This window comes from Hirundo rustica, chromosome 1 (assembly GCF_015227805.2).
Source record: "Hirundo rustica isolate bHirRus1 chromosome 1, bHirRus1.pri.v3, whole genome shotgun sequence".
Classification (NCBI taxonomy): domain Eukaryota; kingdom Metazoa; phylum Chordata; class Aves; order Passeriformes; family Hirundinidae; genus Hirundo; species Hirundo rustica.
The window spans coordinates 28851238-28862400 of NC_053450.1; the positions used below are offsets into that span (position 1 = coordinate 28851238).

General features: G+C 40.3%; 1 protein-coding gene across 1 annotated transcript; it reads left to right on the forward strand.

Annotated features, from left to right (window-relative positions):
• Positions 1–6282: 6282 nt before the first annotated feature.
• LOC120753038 (myelin P2 protein-like) lies at positions 6283–10232 on the forward strand. Its single transcript, XM_040064926.2, has 4 exons — positions 6283–6427; positions 7942–8114; positions 8376–8477; positions 9967–10232. The coding sequence occupies exons 1-4, from the start codon at positions 6355–6357 to the stop codon at positions 10015–10017; spliced, it is 399 nt and encodes a 132-aa protein (XP_039920860.1). The 5' UTR covers positions 6283–6354; the 3' UTR covers positions 10018–10232.
• The last annotated feature ends 931 nt before the right edge of the window (positions 10233–11163 follow it).

Consider the following 11163-nt stretch of genomic DNA (forward strand, 5'->3'; position numbering starts at 1 on the left):
CGTGCGCTTATGCTGGAGTTTGTCAGAAAGGGGCTTGGGGGCGATGCAGTGTGGGAAGGGGTCCTGTGCAGGAAAGCACTGTGTGAGAGCCAGTGCCAGGCTCAGCCATGCCACCCAACTCCCTGCGGAAAGAGCATCCGAGCCAGTCCAGTGAGTGGCACTTTCTCTCGGCAGAACTGTGGACACCTGAACACACAAACATCGAGTGCTGCGTGTGGGCTGCCCCCTGCAAGGAGTCTGTGCTCAGCCAGAGGAATAACAGGACTGCTTTTCCTGGCTTCAAGCAGAGGTGGCTGTTCCTGGGGCAGGGAGAGGAATGATCTGTGGATGCCCAGTTTTGGCTTCCAAACATGAGCAGGGTACCAGGCACCTCCTCTGTGCACAAATGCAGACGATTTTAAACCTGGGGACCATTTGAAGCTTCATCTTGTTGTTTTCCACTTCATGTGTGATATTATAGCAGTTAGAACTTTCACCTTTGATTATTTTGTCAATGTGCCTGTCTTGAACACCTCATTTTGTCCTAGATAGGCTAAAAGCCTTGAATTAAGAACCATAGCTTAAGAAATTCTCAAGTTTAGTAAAAGCCTGTACACGTTTGCTAGCGGTACAACCACCTTTATTACCTACAGGCATTTTCTACTAGCTCATTAGCCTTGATCAGTCTTGGGAACATGAGCCTTTCTCAATGCAAAGCCCTTTGGACACCATGTTTTTCAACTCTGCTTATTTTTGAACTGCCATCTTCTACTGCCCATTGGCCTGGTGTCCTGTTTCAAAACTTTGCATCTACCGAAGCCATGATTTCTACACCTGGAAGGGCTTAAATTAAGGGGAAAAAAAAAAAATTCTAGGGAAAGTCATGGGGCAATAAGTATAAAAATATGTGCCTTAACCACTAAATGGGGAAATTACTGTAGCTCGGGTGATTAAGATCTGTGAATCAAATTCCACGTGTTCCTGACATTCCCAAAGTCAGCTTTCAGAGGTGATGGTGCTGAGTCCGTACTGCTAGCAGCAGAAACCTCTCATACATTTGAACTTTCCTCTGCATAACTCAGATTGTTCCCAAGTTTTTGCACTATTTATACAACTGGATAGGGAAATGGAAGGGCTTTTACACTGTACATAAGCTGAGGAGTCATTTAAAAGTTATGCCAAAGACTATCAAATCTGCAGAAAATGTTGAAACAATCATGAACAAACAACTGTGTTTTAACCTTGGCTTCATTGCTTGTGAAATCTCACCAGTTTAGAGAACAGCAGTTGCATATGGGATGGAAGAATGCTTCAGCATTCTCTATATATACAGTACTAAATCTACTTAGTACTTAACAAAACCAAAATAATTTACAAGAGTTAGGACACAACTACAGTTTAGCTGTAGAAAATATACATGAGAGTAATGGTTGTAAGAAGCAGAAACATTGACTTAAATAAACTACATATAGACATTAAATATCAGCCCATAGTATTCTATCATACACAGATTTGGAAATACTCTGTGAGAGATAAAATTTCCAATATTACTATATTCATATAGCAGATTTTATTTTTCAGAAATCTTACATTATGAATGCAGCCAGCAGTTACAATTATAACTTTCACAACCTAATATTTCAGCAAAGGGTAATCTCTTCTAAAAGCATCACTGTTTACTTTGGTACCTGATGAATGACTTTGAACTTTGTGACTGAATCAAGGCACTTAAATTTAAATTTATGGAAATTTCAATGAAGTGACATTCTATCCATAAACCTGAAGAGAGACAGCACCATAAGGGAGTATTAGTGATGCTTTTCTTAGAATATGAACATGTTTGGAATTTATCTTCTGAAGAAGAATAAAATTTATTGTCTGAAAACAACAGCAGTCTAGTGACCGCTTGAGTAAATGGAGGTGGTTCCTCTCTGTCAGGAAAAGGTGTGTGCTCTCAGACCCAGATGGAGTTGGGAGCTCACATTTCTAAGGACTAAAATCAGATCGGTGTCTTGCCCTTACCTGCAGAGCAGCACAGGTCTCCCTCTCTCTTCTGTCATGCTGAACTACTGTCCAAAAGTCAGTAACCACCCCAGAGCATTCCTTTCTGCCGAAGAAGGATCTTACTACTAAACTCCTACAAACCCATGAGCAGCACATCTGTCACAACAGATATGCTGACAGGAGGAGATCTCTGCCCCTCACCACATTCACTCACTACTCCTTTGCAGGTTTCTTGGACGACAACAGGGAAAGGCAACTCACACCCACAGATTTTTTGCAGTCCAGCAGAAAGATGAGGAAAGGCTTGTTCTGAGCAATGATGTATCAGTTGTTTTTCTCCTTTTCTTTTAACTATTTATTTCCACTGGAAAGAACTTGAAGGACTTTTGTGTCCTGGCCAGTCAAGCCCTGTGTGTGCAGTGCAGTCTGGACTTGTTCCCCTAGCCCAATTGTCCTGGCCTGGTCTTGTAGGATGTTCCAGCTAAGGGGACAAGAAGCTATTTGCACTCTCCAAAGTAGCTGTTGGGAAAAGGGAGGCTGCTGTCCCCATGTTGAGGGTTGATCCTTCAGCTTCATAGAGTCCATGCTAAAACATCCTTCAGTGTCCTCACAGCAAGTCCCTCTTTAACCTCTGTTCTCCCCTTCTATTTCTGTTTACTTCACTGCTCTCCTGGGAATCTATTTCGGCTTTTTTGGCCCTGAATTTGCCCAGAACATATTTCCTTTAAAGAACTGCACATAAATTTCTGTGTTTCTTTAAATGGTATCTGTATTTCTAAATAGTCTTTGAATTTTTAGTTCTCTATTTCTATCAAGTTTTACTTTTATCTCTTGTGCTGCTACACAATCTCCAAGTTCAATGATTTCAAATCCTGTTTTATGTTAACCATAAGCAAAAAAAAGGAATCAAGGCTCTCATTTATCTTATGTACTCACAATCCTTAACACTTTTTTCTCCTTTAAACTTGAAGAAAAGATTGTTTTCCACAATGATTTCTACCGAGATATAATCCCATGTTCTGGTTCTTTCTAAACTCTAAGTCCTTTAAATGAAAGTACTGATTTTTCTTAGTGACAAAGGGATAGATGGTAGCAATGTCAACATTGTTTGAGACTGCTTAAGACTGGGGTTTTGTCTGAATAAATAATTCTCTGTTACTTTTGTTCTAAGGGTTACTGGTACTGCAGTGTAGCTGTTCTATTCTGACTAATTTGCTCTTCTTGAATTTCTTTGGGCCTGATTTTGCAACATCCCAATCATCTTTTATTTCCCAAAGGCACCAGCCTTGTCTTGTTAACGTGCCTTTATGTGGATAAGACAATTAAATAAAAGAACAAAGAATGCTTGAGGAGCAACGGTAGAATATTTTTATATTATTTCTTGGGCAATAATGGATAGTTTGATTTAGAAGTAGTCTTCTCATTTCCAGAGATGGGATAAAAGAGCTAGCTATTCTTTATACAAAATGTGATACTATGCATCTCTGCTTTAGAAGAGTTTTGTGTGGACAACACCTTAAAAGACTGACATTTACTTGTGATGGTTTAGGCTTCTTTTCTCCCTTGCCAAGGTCAGGATGAATAACACAGGAAACATAGAGTCAAGTTCGGACTTGGAAAGTTTATCATCTCTTATCTATTTACAGTATTTACAGACTCACTCACCATGAGCTCTTAGAAATGGAAGGTAAAAATGGAGAGGTAAAAATGGAGAGCTTCTACCTCTGTTCAAGGACTTTTAAGTGATAATTACCCAATACCAAAGTGACACCTATATTATTTATGTTTCTGACCCAATAATGACCACCCAAGGCCCACAATGCAGACCTTTTTCGCCCAGTTACAGAAAACCACCTAAACCCATTAAGAAGAAGAAAGAAGAAGGTGAAGAAGAAGGACCTAGACAACACCCAAAATCCTCCATCTTGACTCATCAGTATTACTATCCACTAAAACCCCAAATTCTAAGTTTCTAGGACTCCAACATTTACTTACTTATTACAGACACAGCATCTGCTTCCTTCTGTGGGGGAGAAAGAGTTCTTTGGTTCTTTGCCTTGTTTATACTTTCAATCACGCCAGACTTTTGCTTCCCACACTGAACTGTCATTATACCTGTCCAGCAAGGGAGGCTCCATTCAGCTTCCCTTGCTGATGTTGTGGGTGAGGGGTTTAAAAACATTTTGCATATGCCACCAAAATATGTGACTGAAGACCTTATTTCCCACAACCACCGTATTAAACCAAAGACTACAACAACTTCAGTCCTCAGACTATTATTTAGCTCTTGCAGGTGTTCCCCTCCTTCCTTATGACAGCTTTCAAGTCAGGACCCAGACCTCAACCTCCTTGGCACACCACTATTTCCATCTCATTCTTTCAACTCTAAACACAAGAAATTTGGTCCCACAGCCTATAATCCCAGTGTCTCTGCCCTTAAGATGTGGAGCTAAAGAGTCTATATAGGTTGTCATAACCCAGAAATCAGTCATACAAAAAGTGTTAACAGATAACTATTGTTCATCCAAGTTGGAAAGAAGACTTTAATCTTTGCATGTTCTAAGCAATAATTTTCTCCAGAAAGAAGGTTTAGGAATGGAAAGGACAGAATTAGTTCTGATGTGGTCTTGCACTAGTTTCAGATAGTTTGAGGTGTCTTGAGTTTTAACGCTTTAAATTCCTGCCTGTCACATACGCATGTGGTTTATGGATTGGTTCTTTGTGTCTATTTTTCACTAACCATTAGACAACAGTTCCAAATGTGGACTTAAAAAAACAGTTTTAAATGCTGAAAACTCTGATCTTTCAATATTTTGATTTTGTCTTGGCAGAAAATATTCTGGGGGTCCTGGTGTACACCAAGTTGAATATAAACCAGGCTACGCATCAGAGAAAAGGGTGGGTGATGTCCTGGGCTGCACTAGGAGTGTTGGAGGTTGAAAGATCTTAAACTTCCTCTCTATTCAGCAGTGATCAGACCACAGCTGGAATGCTGGGTCCAGTTCAGGGCTCCCCATTATAAGCAATACATGGACCCAAGGAGGTTGTGGCATCTCTTCATGGAAGCACAGAAACCTGAGGAAATCTGACACTAATAGGACACGTTTGAATGCATTGCCTTATATGACTGTGCTGGCTTAAACCTTCCCTTTACCTTATGGCAGAACAGTTATGCATGGGCATAAAGACAAAAAGAAAACAGAATATGTCCCCCTCAAGTCAGCAAAACTTCTGGCCTCTTACAAAGTGACTTTGAACTAAGAATAAGCACTTTAATGACTCAGCCTCTTTTCATGCCATCCACCTGTCGAGCACAAGAGCTGATCAATACTGATGCACTGATCTTCTGAATATGCCTGGTTGCAAAAGGGAGCCAGCGAACGTTGTCTGCTTCTCCTTTTTGTGATCCTTTCTGGGATATGTGCAGGGAAGAACCCGCAATTTGGGATCATTTATGTGATGGAGTGGGAGAAAACAGAAGAGTAGAACTCAGTTCTGCCTTTAAATGATAAAAAATACAGAGACTTTCTGGGATTGATCATGAAAGTGAAGAAAAAAACCCAAAAAACCACTTTGTACATCATCTTGATAGTTCCTTCACCCAATCCACATGGCTTTGATTTATCTGACTAGCACAGAGGTGACAATAGTGGTAACACTCTACGGCTTCCTGAGGAGAGGAAGTGGAGGGGAAGGTGCTGATCTCTTCTCCCTGGTATCCAGGGAGTGTAGGAATGGTTCAAAGCTCTGTCAAGGGAGGTTAAGATTTGTCATTAGGAAGCACTCCTTTAGTGAGAGATTGGTCATACACTGAAACAGGCTTCCTAGAATGGTGGTCAAAGCCCCAGGCCTGTCAGTGTCTAAGAGGCATTTGGACAATTGTTTAACAACACACCATAACTTTTGGCCAGCCCTGGATTGGTCAGGCATTTGGGTGAGATGGTTGTTATAGATTTCTGTTCTATATGGTGGCGGTGAGAGAATAACATGGGGAGGACAGTGGGAGCTGGGTTTTGTAGGGAGGCAGTGCTCCTGCACTTGTCTCTGTGTCCTGACACCCCACTGCAGTGTGCCCTGACTTCTCTGTGGGTGCAGGGGTAAGGGCCCGTCCCCATCCCCACGTGCCCCTCGTGTCCTGATGTATTCAGTGGAGGAAGCCAAGGCAGCGTCACCCAGAGCCTTGGACAAGGTGCACATTGTTCACCCTGGTACTGCCTCCCCTATTGGCCAACCCCGACTGCCACAGGGACGAGACCTCTTTAAAGGGAGACCACTAAATCTCTGTGGGCACACAATCTCTCTGACTGCCACCAAGAGCTGTTGCGGCCACTGCCTCTCTCTGCGGGACCAGCGCCTCACAAAGCCTGTACGATGTGTAACCGATTTGTGGGAACCTGGAAACTCATCTCCAGTGAAAATTTTGATGACTATATGAAAGAATTGGGTGAGAAATATTCTGGGTTTGTTGTATTTTTCGTTAGTAAGTTTCATTTGGGAAGGTTCTGCTCATGGGTGGTGCCTTCTTTCTGGCCAAAAAATGCACTTAATTACTCTTCTAACATAATTCAATTTGTTTCCTTTAGCATCTAAATTGAAAACGGTAGGCAATGAATTACTGTTATAAATTTACTTCTGTCTAACTGATATGAACTGATCTAATATGTTTTTCTCTCACCAGAGTAATCTATGGAGATACAGATTTCTTTATGTTACCTCTTGATTACACTATTAAACTTGTGACTTATGATAATTTGCAACATATAATGGAGCTGATGTCTCATGACACTGTAGTTTCAGACATCTAAATACTATGAATGAATCTATCTGTTACTGAAGAATGCCAGGAATGTAACAAATTAGGCATTGTTTTTCATTTTAATGCTGGCTTCATTCCTGTATGCCAAGTGCACAGACAGTCAGCTAGTGCATTGATTTTGCTATATAAATGATTCACTGATTCTCTTTATTCAAAATGTTAGACTGAATAACAAAAGAATTACAGCTAATTAATTAGCCACGGTGAATGTGGGAGGAATGTCCAGCTGCAGATATTTTTCTGAACATCTGAACGGAGCTGCTTAGTATGGAATAATTACTGCAAATAGTTTTATGCTTTGCAAATAACTTTATACCCTTTTTAAACAGATCTTCTCTTCTGAGCTTGGCATAGCATTAACAAAGGCACTAACTGCATCTATCCCTTTTCTGCTTTTATGAAGCATCAATACATCACCAGTGGCTTCATTCAGACTCGCCCCAAGCCTCACAGCCTGTAGACAATGAACTGGACTGGAAAGGGCTAGGCAACACAGGGGCTTGTGGTATAGGATTTTCCTGGAAGCTTTTTGCAGATCTCAGCCCTTATACCTCAACATTTTTTATATTTCATACTTGTACTTTTCACTGAAGTTTAGATGCAAGGATCCTTGACGGATGTTAATAAGAACTTAGGAATTACCCAGTCTTCAATAAGTTTTAATGAACAAGCACCAGCATATTGGCAATTCAGTGTCCAGTTTCTTCTTTGCAGCTATTAACAAAAGTACAAATTCTCAGATTTGTTAAGGTTATTTTTAAAATAATTTTTACAAATTTTTATGAGAACCGTAAAAATTTCCTCTGAATTTTTCTACTTATTGTATCTATATGAAATTAATGCAGATTTGTGACCAACCTTGTTTCTTCTTAGCTAAGTGTGCACAGCTCTGTAATTGTGTATATCTTTACTTCCTGATGAAGGTGCACTCTTATCAGCTAGGGCTGTCTCAGCCCCTGAATGCTGAGGTTCCTGTTCCTACCTCTTTCTCAGTAGTGTCTCATCTAAATTAGTGTTTCTTCTAAATCAGGCACTGAAGTATTCAAGAAGAAACTCTTCCTTATTCTTCCACTGAAGAATCATGAAATGATACTGAGTTTCTTGCTTCTAGAATGTAATGATTGTTTCGTTTCTGATCGTAGGAGTGGGCTTAGCGACCCGGAAACTAGGTGGCCTGGCAAGGCCTGATGTGATCATTAGTATGAAAGGGGACATAGTGACCATCAGAACTGAAAGCACGTTCAAAAATACAACCATCTCTTTCAAACTGGGCCAGCAGTTTGATGAAACAACAGCAGATGACCGGAAGGTCAAGGTAAGTAAGAAGGCTGATGATTTCTGAGTGGTCTGAACATCTAGAAGAACACCACGGGAAATTTTAGCTACTCCCTTAGTGCACCTTGAGTTTTCCAAACTATTAAAATAAAGCACTGAAAGAAGAAACAGTTTAGTCCTGAATATGTTACTGAGCACATCACTATCCCAGAGTGCATATCTTGTTGAATGTAAAGTGAATGTCTACTCTACTCTGCAAAGCTCAGCCTGTAGTTGGAAACTCTTCTCTTGGAATTTGCAGAGTGTTGTTACCCTGGAGAAAGGGTCATTGGTGCAAGTGCAGAAGTGGAATGGCAAAGAGACCACGATAAAGAGAAGGCTTGTTGATGGGAAGATGGTGGTGGTAAGTTGGCGTTCCTTGTATGCTGTTAAAGGTCAGGAGGATACAGCCTTCACTACATTTCTATCTAAACAGACTATCAATTTTGGCTTATTCTTTGAGTAGACCTACCATAAATTGACAGCATACTTACTGCTCTCAAGATTATTGTTCTTAAGAGGAATAAGGTTTAAAAATAACAGAAACCTGTGAAATGGAAAAAAAAGTTTACAAGCAGGGTACTGCTGTCCCCGAAACAGTTCTTTCCTTTTCCCTATCTTGGCCAAGCCAGGGACATAAAACATTTTAGGGACTCTGGTTGTAAGGGTCCCTATTAAAATTAAGATTTCACTTTGCTCATTAAATTTTTAGATATTTGAATTAAACTATTTTTGGCAACTTGTTTGAAGTCAGCAATTACACTTTTATATGTTAGCTTGTTCTGACTGTCTTTTGTGCAAGTTCTCACATGTAGAATCATAAAATGATTTGGGTTGAAAATCTTGGGTTGAATCTAGTTGCAACCCACTGTCATGAACAAGAGCACCAGGTTACTAACTAGACCAGGTTACCCAATGCCCTGTCCAGTCTGGCCTTGAACATTTCCAGGGATGGAGCATCCACAACCTCTCTGGGCAACAGGTTCCTGTGCCTCACCACCCTCACAGTAAAGAATTTCTTCTTAATATCTAATCCAAACCACCTCTTTCAGAGTTTAAAGCCATTCCCCCTAGTCCTGCCACTACACACCGCTGTAAACAGTCCATCTCAAGCTCTCTTGAAGGCTCCCTTTATGTAGGAAGGTTGATTTGTTTTTGCATCTCTTCGTGGCTGCATTTTTGTGTAAGATATTCTAATTATTAAACCCTCTTCATAAAGCAGAGAGGTAAGGTGCCTCTTCTGTCGGCATCCTGCTGCCTGCCCCTTGCCTCACACAGGGTTGTGGAGGACTCCTCATCTTCTGCAGACCAAGGAAGTATTTTTTTATCATCCTGTTGCCTTTGTCGCACGCATCCTGTGGCTGTGAGTCATCAGCAACCACTGAAGGCCACTGGGGTGAGAGGGTCAAGAGAAATATTTTGCGACTCAGAAGAGCAAAGTTTTTTAGGTCAGAAGCCTGACCTTTGAAATACCCAGGCTACTTCTGCTTCTACACAAAAAAAACCCTTACTAGTTTGAAAATTTGTGTTGGTGGACCATAATATAAAAACTGGGTTAATATTTCTGTGGGGCTAATATTTCTGACAAGCCAAGGAAAGTAAATTTGTTTGTGGAAGCTGAGCTTAAATTTGCAATCTTTTTGTCATTACATTTAATGAAGTTTAAAGCAGTTAAAATAGAAACAACTCTCTTTGCAATATAAAAATAACTTTGCTGTTTGCTCCAAAAGTTCCACAAATATGTAGAGATGTAAGATATGGCATCTGGATTTTCATTGACTTCAGAGGTTATTGCAGCAGACTCAATGGCTGTCAGCAAAAGGTTTATATTAATATTTTCCTTTATGCCTTAGGAATATGCCATGAAAGGGGTTGTCTGCACTAGAGTTTATGAAAGAGTGTGAAGAAGTTCCCTCTCTGCATCGAACTGGAACTGGCTTTAAAACCTCGGCTTAGTTCAGTGACCAAAGCCTCATGCTCTGTGCTTCTTTATTTTATTTCCTTTTATTGGGGAAATGACTACACCATAATTTGGTATTTCAGAGCCATAGTGTAACTAATACAAAATATTGTGGTGTATAAAAGTATTTATCCAATAAAAACTTCTCAACACAGAAAATCGAGTGTTTGGCTCCACATGAATGATTTACATTAATTTCTTGACTGGCGCTATCTTTTCTGTTGATAGTGTCTGTATGAAAGGTCAGACTATTTCTGAGTAAAATGGTGAAACAGAAGTTACCCATATCTGAGAGAGATAACACTGCTTCTTTGATATGTGTAAAGATATATAATGTCCTGGACTCAATATTCTTTTCCTGAAAAAGATTTTGTTGCTGAATAGCTCCTATAGGGAAAATTATCTTTACCACCAGAATTTTTGACCTTTGGTATGATATATCATTGTAGCCTTGTGGTCTTAGCACATCATTGTTTCATACTCATCGAAAAAAGCTTACACTTCTTTTAGTACCAGGATTTATATAACGACATTTATTTGGAAGAAAACAGATACTGGAGGGGGAAAAAAAAATTGAATATATTCCATATTTTCTCCAAAAGAGCAGATAAACCCATGAAACAAAGTGTGGAGCAGGTGTGAATGAACCCTAGAAGTCTTAAGGCTACAGGGCTTCATTTTAAAAGTGCCCAGCAGTTAAGCCTACTTCCAGCACAGTATTTAAGTGTACTCCCAATATTTATTAAGCACACAGAGGAATTGCATTGGGTAGAGCTTGCTGTCAAGCCTAACTGAGTAGCTAAAGAGTTTGTTCCTTCCACTGCACTAACTCTGCTTTTATCTATGGAAAAAACAGAGAAAGAAATCCCAAACTTCTGGAAATCTATTTAACCAACAAGCACTGTGGCAGGTTATAATAATGGTTGCTTCCATTGGCCAGGGTTCAGTATCACTGCCACATTCACACGAACCACATTATTTCATCCTGTGTCATTGCCTCCGTGCCATCACACAGAGCTCTCGCCTTCTGTGTGGGGTTAAAGCAACTGTGAGAGGCTCACGTGTTTATTTTGGCTCATTAGGAACAGCA